The sequence below is a fragment of the Rhagoletis pomonella genome, unplaced genomic scaffold, assembly GCF_013731165.1.
Source record: "Rhagoletis pomonella isolate Grant_MI unplaced genomic scaffold, Rhpom_1.0 Rhpom_scaffold_00226, whole genome shotgun sequence".
NCBI lineage: Eukaryota > Metazoa > Arthropoda > Insecta > Diptera > Tephritidae > Rhagoletis > Rhagoletis pomonella.
The window spans coordinates 41,059-58,108 of NW_023458780.1; the positions used below are offsets into that span (position 1 = coordinate 41,059).

Consider the following 17,050-nt stretch of genomic DNA (forward strand, 5'->3'; position numbering starts at 1 on the left):
TTTACGTACCGGTAGGTTTACGTTCTTGACTAATTTCAGCTTTAGAATCGCATTTAGGAAAAAAGTTTAACGATTTTGACAATAGCCGTTTGTTTACATTTCTTCATTGTTTACAATTTGGTGGTGGCCTTTTACAGCAATTACAGCATTTTCGCCTGTGACAACGTGTGTACAAATAAGGAAAAGAATAATTTAACACAACGGCATGATTTATAGAAGAATTTGCATAATAAAAATGATTATTCATGCGTTCAACAATTTCGCGGTTTTCTCCGTTCTCTTCGTTGTTTACTTCTTACAACAAAGATGGCGTCGAGATTTCGGCAGCTAGAAAATAACTTGTTTCGTTCTTTCCTTCCCGCGTGATCTTGTGTCTTTCGTTCATGCATATGTACTAAATGAACTTACCTCCAGTGCTTTTTCTAGCAGATCGTCGGCGCTGATCTGTAGCACATATTGTCTCCGGCTCTTCACTATCTAAGCTGGATAGACTGATGCTCTTGTTTGTTATATTCAGGTCATCAATAATTGTCCAAGACCTACGACGCCCATTCAAAGGAATGTATTGTTGCTGTTGTGGCATCCACCTTACACAATTACCGATAGTATTTGTTACATTGACCGTAATATTTGCGGCATTAAGATTAGGTAGAGAGGCGCTTAGGACTGCAGCATTAACGGGTCCAAAACTATTGAAACTATCATTCATGTGAGCACAATTTTTCATTTGTACTACAGTTTCCCGTATATTTTGCAATTGGCTCAACGTATCCTCGAAAATATTGTTATATTTTGTTATTGAAGCCGGACTATGAGGCGTTACGTTTATTGTAGGAATCATATTGTTCTCCGTTGAAATATTAGCTGAGAGAACCGAAGACGTGTTGATAATAGGAATACTATCACTTTGGCTTTCACAATAGGGACGCTGTTGACTTTTTAAGAAATGTTTGGTCGCATTGTGTATTCGGATTTGCGAAATGGGTTCACTTACACAAATAACGAGATCAGGATCGGAAGTGGCGTTGGAATTCAAGCCACATCGTTGTCGCTGTCATTGCCTTTGCAGCCATATCTATTTGAGATCAGCCCAACAAATATGACCACTCTGTTTCATCTTTTATTAAAAACCTTGACCAAATTGTTCGAAATTAACCACACCAATAATTTGATGAAATTCATCCTCACAATTTTTAAAAACTGTTGCATCCATTCAATAGCGAGACTAGTAAATTAATTTTGCTAATTAATGCAAGCTTATCTATATCACTAATCTACATATCCCATTTGAATGTTTTGTTTTATCCACTGAAGAAAATTTTCTTGCTAAGGGGTCTGTCACACGGTCAGTAATAATCACGATATTTGGATCGCGATCCATATTGATGGATTGATGGATCGCGCACGAATGCTACATGTTCAATATTTGTCGCGTCAGTATTTGCATAATTTTTGTGCTGAAAGCTTATTATGACGCAAGAAAATGTTTTTATGTTGTACGTATAATTTACAGATAATGCATTCCACAATTATTTTAAAATTTTCAATGTTAATTAAAACTTGTTTTGCAAGATTTTAAGCCCCGAGAGCGAAGGCAGAGCCGATGTTCGCATTATGAGAGTAAAAGATGTACTGACGAAATGTATGGATCGCGATTTGAAAGTGCTACACGTTCAATATTCATTGATGGTATTGCGATCCGCGATCCAGATTTCAAAATTTTTAGGCTGCATTTCTTTATTCATTCTTAACGTTTGGAATAAACTTTTTTGTTTATTTATTCTTTAGAACGTACCTGATGATATGGTGACGTATATTTCAAACGCATTCTGTTTATTCCGGCAGTGAAATGGGATTATCCGGAATGTATAAAGAAACGCAGCCTTAGAAATTTTGCAGTATGGATCACGATCCATCAATACTGCATGCAACACCGTCAATAAATACCGCGATACTTGGATCACGTCAATAAATACTGACCGTGTGACAGTGCCCTAAAAGCAAACACACGAACTTGCCTTAGGGCCGGTTGTTCAATGTCTGATTAGCACAAATCGGAGGTAGAAGCTCCGGTTAAGCACAACTACTGCTTTATCGATCACATGTTACATGCATGATGTTGAAATCGTCGATAGTGTAGTGGTAGTGATAACCAGACATTGAACAACCGGCCCTTAATCGCTTTGACAGATTAAAAACGGTGCTGCCAATGTTTTAAAATTATGAGAGGTATTCACACCCACGGTGCAGCGAACAAAGGTGGCGCCGTCAGTGGTACCGCTACTTTGGTTTTGCCGATTTTGACAGTTGTGGTAACTTGTAAATAAACCTTTGTTTACAAGTATGCGAAAAAATCATTTGAATTAGAAGTGAAAAATCAGTTTAAATTGTGTTAATTTGCAATTTGTGAGTGATTTTTGAGTTGAAGACTGCGTAAAATCGAATAAAAAGAAGTGCTGTGTGTTAAATTGCGACAGCCATCAAGATGCAAGATGCGTAGATGCAAGTGTAGCGCTTGGACGAATCGCTGCATTTTGTGTACATAGGGCACGGCAAAGCCATTCCCGAAATGTTTCTTTATTATTACAATAACAGCATTTCCTCACAATGATTTTGCTTCTGCTCCAAACAGCCCCCATTAGCAAGTTAACTAATCAATCCCGCTGAGATGCTGCCGCAGTTTTGTGCAGCAGCCTGAATTGCAAAGCAATGGAGTGCACTAAAATGTTACCTATTCTCTAATAGGTTAGGTAAAAATGCAATATTTTCGCATTTAGCAAAATTAAAACACGTTTTTCGCTGTAAGGTGAACTGTTTTGGCAGTTTCAACTCGTTCTTCTTTTCGCTCTATTCTTTGTTTACTTGTGGTACACAAATGTCAACGCGCAGGACGGCGCAATCTTGTATTCTATCATTCTTGATTCACACCTAGCTTGGTACTCTCATGATTCTGTTACTGCCATACCTAAACAAAAGCGTTGTGCGGAGCGGTTTCTGACGCCTAGCGTTAGCGCCGAAGTGCCATACCTAAACAAAAGCGTCAAAGCTACGTCAAATGCAGAAAAAACACCAACAATAAGCATAGGTTTGTTTGTTTGTAACACGAAAATGACAGTTTCGCCGTTATCTGCAGCCAACTTCAATACCTAACGCCCTGTCAAAATCTGATTTTCCAACCGCTCAGCGTTGACGCAGCGTTGTTTCGGTATGCTTCATACGAATTGTATGGGCATGAGAATTTTTTGACAGCCGGACAACGTTGACGCTTTTGTTTAGGTATGGCAGTTACTTAGGGTTTACAACGACCAATATTGTCAAAACAATTATGTCAGTATGATGTGTTTGTTGTAATATGAATTCGCCGTGTTTACAACAAACACATCATTTTGACTTAATTGTCTTGACAATATTGTCTGGTGTAAACCCTAAGTTAGGATTATTCCATCAAAGAAAAGTTGCGTTCCAGCAGCGGTACGAATAGCAGGTTTTGCAGGATTTTACAGGATTTACAGGAACAGCTGTTTTCGCCATTAATAAGCCTTATGTAAGGTGTCGTGCAGGAACAGCTTCCTGTAAAATCCTGTAAATTCCTGCTATTCGTACTGCTGCTGGCACGCAACTATTAATTTTAAGGTAAAACCGCTAACCCCACGTCTCCACCTTCTCAGATTCTGTTAAAAAAGCTGCTTTAAGAAAGAAATGTCAGGTGGAGACCGCAAATTTCCACTTTCAAACCATATCTATCTTGCCGAATTTCTTACCACGATGCCTTAACATCAGCTGTCATTTCGTAGTTGACAACTCAGTTTTCATTTTACCGCGCATCTACTTTGGGTACAGATCGATCTGATTGGCTTGATGCCATTTTGAAAGTGACATGTTAAGACTGCAAGTGGCCCACACGAGAAAACGGGACAAAGTTAAAACATAAATTTGACAGATGTTAAGACACATATAGTAGAAAAAGGAGACGTGGGGTAAGAGGCAGCCTGAACATTTTTAAAGTTTGTGGCTACGTTTTTTTATACATTCCGGATAATCCCATTTCACAGCCGGAATAAACAGAATGCGTTTGAAATATACGTTAACATATCATCAGGAACGTTCTAAAGAATAAGTAAACAAAAAAGTTTATTCCAAACATTCAGAATGAATAAAGAAATGCAGCCTGTATGTTAACAAAAATGTTTTCTAATTCTAAGTCTCATAAACATTAAATCTCATTTACAACCTCAACTGAAAGAGGCATTTGAGTTGCTTTCAAAATTTCAATTTTACATAGTAGACAAACTTTCAAAAATAAATGATGGCCAATGAATTGAGCGAGCGCTTTTTCCTTTAAATATTTTTACCATGCGATTATCCTACATTAGCAAAAAATAAAAGATCACGCAAGAACGCGACATTGTATTTGTAACTGGTTTTCAGAAAAAAGGCATAAATAGAGAATACCTAAAATTTTCCAATTAAAAAAAAAGTATGCGGGGATCGATAGAGTTCATTGAGGTCAGCGTAGCGGAATTTCTTTTTTGTTGGGGAAACAACAACCACAAAAGGTTAATAACGCTAAAAGCTTAAACTAAGGTTTTTTTTTTAAATCAAAAATTTTCAAAAACACTTTCATGGATTTTAAAATATTGTCATTCGATAGATAATTTTTTTCTCTTTAATTTGATGTACATGTGTTGTATCCGCCTTGTATAGTTTTCACAAAAATCGAATTTATGTAAAAAATAATTTAAAACATTCTTACAAACCCATTTTTTTAATCACCTTATTAGTTATACTAAAAATTTCTGGAAATATATAGAAAATTTATAAGCAATCATTTGATGCATAGTATGTAGTCAATAGTCCTTACTTTACACAGAAAGGTGAAATCAAATTAGTAAAGGTTATAATCCCAAAGCGCGGCCAAGGCCGCCTACGCAGAAAGGTGTTCTCTGGAAAAAGTGTTCTATGGAAAAGGTGTTCCGCCTCTCTTCTCCGGCAACACAGAACGAAGAAATCTACTAAGTAAAGGTTATAATCCCTAAGCGCGGCCATTTGCGTATAACTAAAAAGGCGATTTGAAAAAATGGGTTTATACAAATTTTTTACATTAATTCATTTTTTGTGAAAACTATACAAGGCATATATATTATATGTACATCAAATTAAAGAGAATTAAATGCCAAAGCGCGGCCGAAGGCCTCCTACGCTGAAAGGTGTTCTCTGAAAAAGGTGTTCCGCCTCTCTTCTCCGGCAACACAGAAAGGAGAATTCTACTAAGTGAGGGTTATAATCCCTAAGCGCGGCTGAAGGCCGCCTAATCAGAAAGGTGTTATCTGAAAAATGTGTTCAGTCTCTCTTCTCCGGCAACACAGAAAAGGGGAATTCTACTTAGGGCCAATTTCAAATGAATATTTAAATGACACTTAAGTTTAATTGTGGATTGTTGTTGTTTAAATTCAATTTAACTTTCGTCGGATTTGAGATCAACTTTGATTAAATATACAAAACAAATGATAGCATTGCTGCTTTTTCCTTGAAGTTGTTGTGGCATTTGCTTGTTTGTTTACATTTTGTGCTGAACAGCTGATTGTTTTTAGGTGGGATTGATTAAACAACCTACCAATCAATCTTGGTTGTTTGGTACAAACACAGGGTTGCATATCTAATATTTAAATAGCCAATATTGGAAGTTATTCAACAATCTGAACTTAAATAGGCCATCTGAAATTGGGCCTTAGTGAGGGTTATAATCCATAAGCGAGGCCGAAGGCTGCCTGCGCATAAAGTTGTTCTCTGGAAAAGGTGTTCTGCCCCTCTTCTACGAAAACACAGAAAGGGGAATTCTGCTTAGTGAGGATTATAATCCCCAAGTAAGTCCGAATGCCGCTAAGCAGAAAAGTGTTCTCTGCAAAAGACTTTCAGCCCCTCGCAACAGAGAAAGGAGAGTCCTAGTTAGTGAGGGTTATAATCCTTAGGCGCGGCCGAAGGCCGCCTACACAGAAAAGTGTTCTTTGCAAAAGGTGTTCAGCCCCTCTTCTTGGGCAACACAGGAAGGAGGATTCTACTTAGTGAGGGCTGTAATCCCTAAGCGCGGACGAAGGCCGGCTACGCAAAAAAGTGTTCTCTGCAAAAGGTGTTCAGCCCCTCTTCTTCGGCAACACAGAAAGGATAATTCTACAAAGTGAGGGTTATAACCCCTAGGCGCGGCTGAAGGCCGCCTACGCAGAAAGGCGTTCTCTGGAAAAAGTGTTCTGCCCCTCTTCTACGGCAACACAGAAAGGGGAATTCTACTTAGTAAGGGTTATAATCCCCAAGTAGGGCCGAATGCCGCCTACGCAGAAAAGTGTTCTCTGCAAAAGGTGTTCAGCCTCTCTTAAAATTTTTTTTTATATATATTTTTTGCATTAATTTGTTTTTTACTACTACTATATACCACCCAATTCTGTGTTTTCTTGATAAATTTTTTGTAAAGAATTTTTATCAAGATTTTTATCAAGTAAAAGCTTCGCATTCTGTCAATACTTAAAAAACAAAAAGCTCTACGATTTCCACATGAGGGGAACTGATTTCCACATGAGTATGAGTGGAACTGATTTCATTGTTACATATGAAAAATATGAATTTAAAAGCAAAATAGCTTTTGACTGCCGTATCCGAGTAGGTAGAGATGTCGACTATAATTCCGTGTGTCGCAGGTTAAAATGCCGGCACATTGAGTATTTAATTGTTAGGACCAAATGTATTAATACAGTGAAAGCTCCCATAAGCGGACACCGATGGTCACCTACATTTTGTACGCCTATGGGAGATTTTTTAAAATTTAAATTGCAGGTTTCTAAACGAAATATTGCTTATCCTTGAATGGATATAAACAGAATGAATGGTAAATAAATTCAAATTTATGACGTTCTCTTTTCTACCGACAAATCTCATTGCCAGCCTCGCTCAAGCAGCAAGAAGAGGGCAATGAAAAGGCCAAATTTTTTCTAGAAAAAAAAAACATCTTTGGATATGGACGTATGTACTTGAGTACATATACATATGTACATGCGCAAGAGTCAACATCAGACTAAAGAAAAAATTTTAATTTACCGCTTATTACAGCTTCGCGTCCGCTTATGGGAGATCTTTTTTTATAAAGAGACATGTTTGAGTGTCCGTGTCCGTTTATCGGAAAGTCCGTGTATGGGATAACATTTTGTATGGGAAAACACCAAAAATCGTGCGTTCCCAAGAATGTGTCCGCTTATAGGAGATGTCCGCTTATTAGAGCGTCCGCCTATGAGAGCATACGAAATTTCTACGTTTCACATGAAATTTCAATTTGTCAATAGCATTTTCAATCTTGATAATTTATCAAGAAAAGAGCATTTGATATCTGTGGTAGAATACCAATTCTTGATAAATAATAAAAAATTGATAAATGATAAAGATTTTCAATTTTTCAAGTGCTCAGAATCGGGGGAATCGGGAATGTACATCAAATTAAAGAGAATTAATAGTGTTATTGAGCTTTGTACCACGATTTCTTTTTTAGGAAAAATTGAAAAACAACATTGGCGCGTATTCATAGTCCAGCAACTAAGTCGAAACTAATAAAGTTGCAACTTAAATTTAAGTACCAACTTAAAATTTACCTCTATTCATAGTCGCATTTCAGACTTCTACTAAGTAGTTTCGACTTAGTTTACGATATAGCAAAACGAGTGTAAAACTGTATTGATTTTTCTTTACGATATTTTGGAAAAATTACATTTTTATTAAATAATATCAAGTTTGATCATACGTTGATGTAATTTTTATTTTCATTGCATGATTATGCAAAAGAATAAAGTATCATATTCTTGTTAATTGTGTGAAATAGCCAGAACAACCGCAGTGATGTGAAGTCGATGTTTATCGAAAGCATGCTGTGAAACATACAAATAGTAGATATCTAAATGTTATGCACAAATTTACTTTAAAAGAACTAGCGTGAAACTGACTTATTATTTGAAAATTTATCTAAATTATTCCAATTATAAAATTGTGATGTAGCTTTAATCGAATTGTAATACGCATTTAATTTCATCTTCCGATTAAAATGGATCGATCTTTGTAAATTTTAATGGGAGATCATTCAATATTATCAAAATCACCCTCTACCAACTTAATTTTTACATATTTCGTCTGTTTTCCCTTAATTTGATAAAATACTTCTTCCTAGTTACGACTTAGTTGCAACTGCAGCCGAAACTAAATTTTAAGTTGGTACTTAGCCAGAAAAGTCGAAACTAAGGCGACTATGAATAGCTTTAGTTGTGACTTAGAATAGTTTCGACTTAGTTGAGTACTAAATATGACTATGAATATGCGCCATTGCCTAAGCGGTAGAAGTTATAGCAGCTATTTCGGAGATCACCACATCTCCTCATCAGACTTCTTTTTTTTCACACTTTTCTCAGGGATCCAACCCGCGTCATCGATGTACTAAGTCAGAAGCGCTAACCACTGAGCTATGCACACCCCGTAAGCTTTTGTTGCTAATCCATTTCCTTCTTCAACCTACTACTATCAAGTGCAGCTGATCCGCCGCTATTTAAGCTTGACAGCGTGGCTGTTATTGTTAACTCCATAGATGAAATAGATGAATTGCATATTTTTTAGGGTAAGCTCAACCCAAACTATTTATTTGTCAATTTTTATTGTGGCGTATTAATATTTATTTCAATTTCAATTGTGTTATTGAGCTTTGTACCACGATTTGTTTGTTAGGAAAAATGGCGGCGAATAAGCTACACTTGATAGTAGTAGGTTGAATAAGGAAATTGATTAGCAACAAAAGCTTACGGAGTGTGCATAGCTCAGTGGTTAACGCTTCTAGAAAAGTCTAGAAAAAATAAGTCTGATGAGGAGATGTTGTGATCTCCGAAATAGCTGCTATAACCTCCACCGTTTAGGCAATGTAAACCACATATGTAATACCTCCATATATGTAATACTTCTATATTGGCAGTAAGCTAACTTCTCAATGTGTAAGCATTCCGAAATCAAAGCGAGACAGTCTAGTACCGTTTTTGTCAATGTATTGTGTACTTGAGTGCCGTTTTTGTATATGTGTTGTGTAAATGTTTATTTATAAACGTATGCGTTCCTTTTCTTTCGTACGTGTTTATTGATATATCTGTACTTTAGTGTTTTCGGACGGTACTAGCTCTTACTGCCAATATAGGAGTATTACATATATGGGTTTCTCCATTTTTTCCTAACAAAAAAATCGTGGTACAAAGCTTAATAGCGCTATTGAAATTAATATTAATACATCACAATAAAAATTGACAAATAATAGTACTGTAGGCGCGAACATACCGGCCGCCTTGAACGACCGTTCAAAGTGAGATTTAAGAATTTAAGTTTACATTGAGTGGAAATTCAGGTAGTAAAGATATCAGTTTTTGTCGGCAGCAGCGTTAGTTTCGAAATGGGTCTCAAAAGTTCACCTTCTGCGGTCTTTAAGCTGACAACACGCACGCGATCGTCGGAGCCGGGATGGCTATCAAGTACACGCCCAAGTTTCCATTTGGTAAGTGGGGCGTTGTTATCGTGTATGACAACCACATCGTCCTTCTGCAGATTTGGCGTTGAGCGGAACCATTTTGTTCTTTGCTGAAGGTTTAAAAGATGTGATGAGTATCCAGCCAGCGCTTCCAGAAGTGTTGTCTTATTGACGTGATGAGTTGCCATCGTTGGAAAAGAGAACCCTTGAACATTTCCACATCGGGAGAACGTGGAGCGTCTTCAATGGTTCGCCAACTAAAAAATGACCGGGAGTCAAGACTTCCAAATCGCTAATATTTGTGGATATCCAGCAGATAGGAGGAGAGTTCACACAAGCCTCGACCTCAGTTAGCACAGTTGCAAATTCTTCATACGCCAGGAGTGTCGAATTCTGCGCACGCTTTAAGTGACGCGCTTTAGGCCAACCTTCCAATAACCGCCCACGTGAGGTGCGCTTGGTGGATTAAAGTGCCAAGTGGTATGCGTATCAGTCAAATACGAAGACAGCTTAAGGCTCTGTTATGCATACTTGGCATTGCTTGAGAGTTGTCACATAAGGAATCTGTTAAATGAGCTTCGCGTGTAAGCTGTTACCCAACGCACAGCATTACATACGTAGAAGTCTGTTGGTTTTTTATTTCCACGTAAAAATGGTATAGCAGTGCAAGAACTGCCAAGTATGCATAACAGAGCCTTTATCGTCACTGATGCAGCGTTCGTATGCGATACGTAATTCCCTTTCAGCGCCAACGAAATTCGTTCCGTTGTCAGAGTAGATATGCTTACAGTAGCCCCGTCGGTTGGTGAAACGTTCCAGGTGCATTGCGCCTGTGCTCATACATATAAACGAACAAATGTATGCCTTCGTTAGGGTTGCCAGATTCTGAAACAGAGAAAGGAGTACATTTCTATTTTCGATAGAAAAAAAGCAGTACAGAACTTAAAAAAGTAGGAGAATTTTTGTTTTAATTTTTTTGTGCAATTAATTGTTACAAATTACCATTATTTAGGTAAAACCAAACACGGATATCATAGAAATCTTTTTCAAAGCAACAATAAATGTTAAAAATAAATAACTAAATTCTACAAAAGAATTCCAGGCTATTCCTGAATGTATGGCAATTTTTTATACCCGAGCGCACTTGTGCACAAGGGTATTATAACTTTGTTCACATAACGGTTGTTTGTAACAGGCAAAACGAATCGAGATAGATATATACATATGTATACATAAATGATCAGGATGAAAAGAGAAATCGATTAAGCGCTGACTGTCTGTCCGTCCGTCTGTGCACACGATAACTCGAGTAAAAATTGAGATATCTTAACGAAACTTGGTATATGCACTTCTTTCGGGCGTAGGACGGATGGTATTGAAAATGGGCAAAATCGGACAATAACCACGCCTACCTCCCATATAACGGTAATTTTCAGAAATACGAAAACTGCGATATTTTAGTAACTACTCAAGATTATTCACTCAAAATTGATATTTATAATAACTTTTAGACGAAAAATAAGAATATTAAAAATTTTTGGAAAATGGGCGTAGCCACGCCCACTTATGGTTACATGTGCATATCTTGGTAACCGCTGCACCGATTTCTTCCAAATTTGGCACAGTTGTTAACCTTGGTATAACATACGAAATGGCCGAAAATTTTTAAAATCGGACAATAACCACGCCCACATCCCATATAACGGTAATTTAGAGAAATACGAAATCTTCGATAAATCAGTAAATATTAAAGCTAATTTATTCAAAATTGATGCTTGCAACAATTCTCTACCAAGAAATACGCTTAAGAGAAAATTTTGAAAAATGGGCGTGGCACCGCCCACTTATGATCACATATATGTATCTCGGTAACCGTTCTAGCAATTTGTACCAAACTCGGTGTGGTTATTGTGCTTGCCACATAGAAGCAAAACGTTGAAAATTATTGAAATCGAACTAAAATTACGGCCCCTTTCCATGTAACAGTAAATTTCAGATATGCTTGAAACTTCAATATTTCGAAATTTAAGGACAATAATTTACTCAAAATGGATACACCCCGGTTTACCATGTAGCGGTAGCTTTCGGAAAGGTGAAAAACATATATTTAATACTTGCGCCGGGTATTTAATGTTCGGCTCCGCCCGAACTTAGGCTTTCTTACTTGTTTTATTTTATAATTTTTCTGATTTTTATACCCGAGCGCCCTGCACTTACCTGCCTACGACCATGCTTACACCTTTTCACTATCACACTTAACTTTACTTACTAAGTAGTGTTTGCCACAATATGAATGGCAAAGTACAGGGCGTAAAATAATAACTGTCGCAAAGGTTTTTCGAAAAATAAAAGAGTCCTTTAAAGATTAGTATTTTTTGCTAACTTTATAAATAGTTTGCTTTAATTTTATTAATTAGTTTTAAAACTTTAATCCTTATTTCCATTTGCCAGCTTTGGGAGATAAGTACATGCATTTTTCGAGTGTATTTTTTTTAGATTTTGTATAAAAACAAAAAGAAAACTGTATAGGTATAGGGTTCGTCGAATGAATGGCCTCCTAGTCACCAGTTCCGAGTCTTTTCGATTGCTGAGTATGAGGCCTTATGTTGGACAAAAGACGGAGTATAAAAGACGGAGTATAATGGAGGAAATTAGCCTATGGTTACAGAAGATATCGTCACTACACACGAATAAAGGCGCGCTAGTGTTTTGACGGCGAAAAAAGCCGCGTAAAAAAATTTTGCGAAAAAAGATGCTTATGAAAAACTTCGGCGAAGTATGTTAAGAGTCTTTGACGCTGAAGTTTTTTTATGGGTGTTTTTTCGCCGTCATTTTTTGAGCTCGCGCCTTTATTCGTGTCTAGTGACGATATGTAATAAAGTAACCGACGAAGACTTGCGTGCCGCTTGAGCTTTTCTCTCAAAGTGTTTACCGCTGGTAAACGCAAATGAAGGTTAACATTTAAAAATTTATTAATAAAATTTAAGTAAAATCTGTGGATAATTAACAATAAACTACTTTTTTCGCAAAATCTATAAAGTTCCCTTTTATTTTTCAACAACACCTGTGCAACAGTTATTATTTTACGCCCTGTATATGATAAAATATTAATAGCTGGAAAAAGGAGTACAAAAGAAGTACAAAACTAAGAAAGGCGTTCATTTCCAGATATTTTTTTTTGGGAGTACAAGGGAGTACATTACAATAAAAAGGTGTACGTTTACTCCCAAAAGCAGTACGTCTGGCAACCCTAGCCTTCGTTGACTTCGCACCTCTTCCGTGGGAGAATTTCAAAGCATAAGGCCCAGCAAAATCGACAGCACTATGGAGAAAACACCGTGTACAAGTTACACGACTGAGCGGAAGTTGGGACATGAGCTGTTGCAGTGGCTTGTTGTTGAGATGTTTGCAGCGAACACATTTGCGATATATACCTCGAACGAGGCTTCGAATACCGTAGACCCAGAATCGACATTGAAGCGTAACCTGCATTATTTGAGGCCCAGCATGTAGCGTTGTGATATGCGCTTTGGCGGCGATTATCCTTGCCAACGAAGACCCCTTTGGCAGTATTATTGGATGCTTCGCATCGTTGGAAAGCGTAGAGTTTTCGATGCGACCTCCTCCACGTAGGACGCCTTTTGCATCCAGAAACGGCTGCAAACGTATGCGACTGCTCCGAACGGGTACCAGCTTCCTTGATCTGCAATTGGAAACTTCTGCCCGAAGGCGTTAGATTGAAACGACTTTACCAAAATGGTTAAAGCGAAGCGGATTACTTAAGCGGTTACTCGCTTGAGTATGTTGAACGAGTGGTCTCTGGTCAAAAGATCCTATTCGCCACTGGTCTGCGTTGGATGCGACACCTTGTTCGACTTCAGTTCGAGGTTGGTGTTGAGCTGTATTGAGATATTAAGCCAAGGTTCGCTGTGAGCTCGCAGCCAAGGCGGCCTATGCCACCATAGAGGATGCGCGAACAATTGAGAAGGCGTGCTGCCCCTCGACGCGCAATCAGCAGGATTATGTTCGGACGGGACATGTCTCCAGTGATTTGCCGGCAACACTTCCTGTACGTCCGCAACGCGATTTGCGACGAAGACGGACTAGCGGCTTGGAGTACCTTGTAACCACGCTAATGTAACTGCGGAGTCTGTCCACGCGTACAGCTTACCGAGTTTACAGGCGAGGCTAGATTGAACTTGCCGTACCAGCCTTGCGCCTAGATGAGCAGCGCATAACTCTAAACGCGGCAACGAAATGACCTTCACTGGCGCTACTTTGGTTTAGGCGGCAACTAATACAACCTCTATCTCACCGTTTGCGTTTTGCGTCCGGCAATAAAGCGCAGCCGCATAAGCAGCTTCCGAAGCGTCCATAAAGTTATGGAATTCCATGTTGACCACCGAGCCCGTGCCCAGCCAACGTTCAGCCTAAGCGATGCAAGTTTAGGTAACTCACTACGATGCGCCAACCAATCTTCTGCTACATTCAGTGGTACTAACTCGCCCCAATCTACATTTGAACGCCATACCCTTTGTAACCAAATTTTAGCGCGAATTGTGCAGGGCGTGGCTAATCCAAGCGGGTCGAATATCTTCCTTGAGTCGGATAGAAACACGCGTTTTGTGATATTGTCAGGCAATTCTTGTAGTTTTGCAGCAATAGAAAGCAAATCTTTATCGGTGTGCTAAACGGACCCCAGAGTGCGGATTTTATTTCCTTCAGCTAAAATATCATCCATGTAGAAATCCCTTACACGTACTATACGTTGATAGTCAGCGTCTTGTTTTGCTACGTAAACCTGGCGGTACATCTTCTCGATGTCCGCGATCAGCCCATAGCGATGCGTGTGGAAACGAACTAGTATGGAGAATAGGTGTTGTTGTAGCTGCGGCCCTACCATCAGAGAATCGTTGAGCGAGTTTCCGAATGACGTCTTCATGGACGCGTTGAACACTACTCTGAGCTTGGTCGTGGCACTTGAATGTTTTACCACGACATGGTGCGGCATGTACTACGTGTCGTCTGTAACGGCACCAGCTAGCTCCATTTGGCCTAAGTCAACAAGTTCTTCCATGAACTTACAATATTCTTGATAGAGGTGTTTGTCAGCAGCATACCTCTTCTCCATTCGGAGTAATGCTCGCACCGCAGTACTTCTAGATTCACCTATCGGTACGGATTTCTTCAGTGGTAAGCGCACGATATATCGACCATCGTTAGCTCGCTTGGTAGTGTCGTCGAAATGTTGTTCACAGGTGAGTTCTTCGGGAGTGTAATACTTTCTCGGACGTAACTCTTCGAGTTCCCAGAACTTGTTCACCAGCGCGGTTAGTTGCATGTCACAGTGTAAGGTGGTTATAGATTTGGGCTGTCTTTGTAAATTGGTCGCGTTCCCGCGCAATACCCAAACGAACACAGTGTTTTGCGGCATTGGAGTGCCATGTTGACCCTCCCTTAACCCATTTAGTACCATTTCGTTCATTTCGTCCATGCCTATAAGGATATCAACTGGTCCAGGTTTAGCGAAACTTGGGTCAGCCAGCGATAAATCGAGAACATGCGGCCACGGTGGTGTCGGTACAGCGGTGGATGGAAGATCATTAATTTTGGGTAACACGAATGTACTCACTTGGAAGTTTGCGTCTAATGATCGCGGTGATTTGCGTAGGGTTACTTCTCCCTTGGTACGGCCACCTTGGGTAGCCCCTCTACCTGTGACGTAAGCGGATGAAGATCGTCTGGGAAGGCGAAGTCGTTGTGCGCAGGCCTCAGTTATGAATGAGGCGTGCGAGCCGTTATCGAGAAGAGCACGAGCTGGTTGCCAACGACCAGCGTCGACTTGTACTAAGACTGAGGGGGTTGCCAACAAAGCGATCAGCAACCAACAGAACGATCAGCATCAGCGTAATGTGACGTGACACTAACGTGCTGGCTTGTTGCGTTTGTAGCGGTTGATTCCTGTTGGTTGTTGAAACTTTTGCACGCGTGTGATGGCGTTGCCGACAGATGCGGCACAATGATGAACTGCGACATTTTGCAAGAATGTGCTCTTTGCTAAGACAGTTTAGGCAAGCACCTTGAGATTTGATGGCACAAAGTTTAGTATTTGCGTCGAGTCGGCTAAACTTTGAGCAAACGTATATTTTGTGGTCACCGCTGCAATAAGCGCAACCAGACGCCTTGCCAACGTCACATGCTTCGACTTGGCTACATGTTGTGTGTAGGACATTCTTCGTAACTACCTTTGTGTTGGCAAGCGCAAGCGGTAGCATCTCCAAAGAGCGTGCACGAGTTTCTAGAAATTCACGAAGAGCGGTAAACGATGGTAACTCGTCAGCCACAAGCAAAAATTCCCATTGTGTGCGGGTTTCGTATGACAATTTGGATACAGTTAGGTTGATAAGCCAGTCATCCCAGGTCTCGGTTGGTCGACCAAGCGCGTAGCGCACCGACATGCTGTAATGTAGCATTAAGCACGAGCTTGATTGCCTTAGCGCAGTCTTTACTCGCTTTTTCGATAGATGACAGAGCCCGTATGTGACTGTCCACCATGACTCGTATGACCTTGCATCTTGAGGTCAACAAGTCCCATGCCTCGCGATAATTACTGTCACACACTGACAAACTACTCACCAAATTAAGTACTTCACCTTTCAAACAGTTACACAAATACTGCAGTTTTTGCCCGTCCGACAAGGTTGCGTTCGCGTTAACCAGCGAACAAAATGAATCGTGGAAGGACAACCATTCCGTAGGACCACCACAAAACGAGGGCAACTGCAGCTTTGGCAGCGACGTGGATGCATGTGCAACCGGAATAGAATTATGTGGTGGTGGTTGTGTGTGCGATGACAGAAGACGTTTAAAGTTGGCCTTTGCAGTTATATACCACTCCTCGCACTGTATGCGCGATTGTTCTTCCATAGGAGTGTTCTCGTCGCCACATGCCAGCTCCACTTCTTGTTGAGCTTCGCAAAAACGAACCCACTGCTCTTCCAATAATTGTAGGTGCGTGGAGAGCACTTCGACGTCCTCCGAAAGCACATCTGCTTTACTCGACTGCAAATGTCGCTGAATGGAGTTTAAAGCGGAACCGCGAATTTTGAGCGAAGACATTTTGCATGTAAGTGCAATGCGAATGTATGTAATTATAAATTTACAGAAATAGCGTAAATCATGCGGTTTGCAATAAAAGTAACACGACTTCGAGGTCCGGCTCGAAGGACCAGAATGTTAGTGATCAAAAGCGGTCGAAACTCGATAATAATTTTGCGGATTAACCCAGATGAAAAATATACACGTTTTATGTTGATAAAGGCGATTTAATGGGTGCTGAAACGGAAGCTTGGTTTGACAGCTTACAATTCAGTGCTACCAAACTAGCAAAAGCTTACAAACTATGATAAGTACTGCCTAACCACCAGGTTCTTACAATAGGGTTGCTAGTTTGGCGCGAACAAATAGTTTGGGATGAGCCTGCCCTAAAAACTATTTTCTATGCATGTATATTTCTATTTC

General features: G+C 39.6%; 3 protein-coding genes across 3 annotated transcripts; all 3 read right to left on the reverse strand.

The window, feature by feature from the left end:
* Positions 1 to 341: 341 nt before the first annotated feature.
* On the reverse strand, positions 342 to 1,336 carry LOC118750410. The gene is made up of 2 exons (XM_036485131.1): positions 995 to 1,336; positions 342 to 935 (listed from the first exon to the last, which is right to left on the reverse strand). Exon 2 carries the CDS (start codon positions 839 to 841, stop codon positions 395 to 397), a length of 447 nt encoding a protein of 148 aa, XP_036341024.1. The 5' UTR covers positions 842 to 935; positions 995 to 1,336; the 3' UTR covers positions 342 to 394.
* Positions 1,337 to 14,543: 13,207 nt separating this feature from the next.
* Positions 14,544 to 15,023, reverse strand: LOC118750411. Its single transcript, XM_036485132.1, has one exon. The coding sequence runs from the start codon at positions 15,021 to 15,023 to the stop codon at positions 14,544 to 14,546; it is 480 nt and encodes a 159-aa protein (XP_036341025.1).
* A 917-nt stretch (positions 15,024 to 15,940) lies between these two features.
* Positions 15,941 to 16,648, reverse strand: LOC118750408. Its single transcript, XM_036485130.1, has one exon. The coding sequence runs from the start codon at positions 16,646 to 16,648 to the stop codon at positions 15,941 to 15,943; it is 708 nt and encodes a 235-aa protein (XP_036341023.1).
* Positions 16,649 to 17,050: the final 402 nt, after the last annotated feature.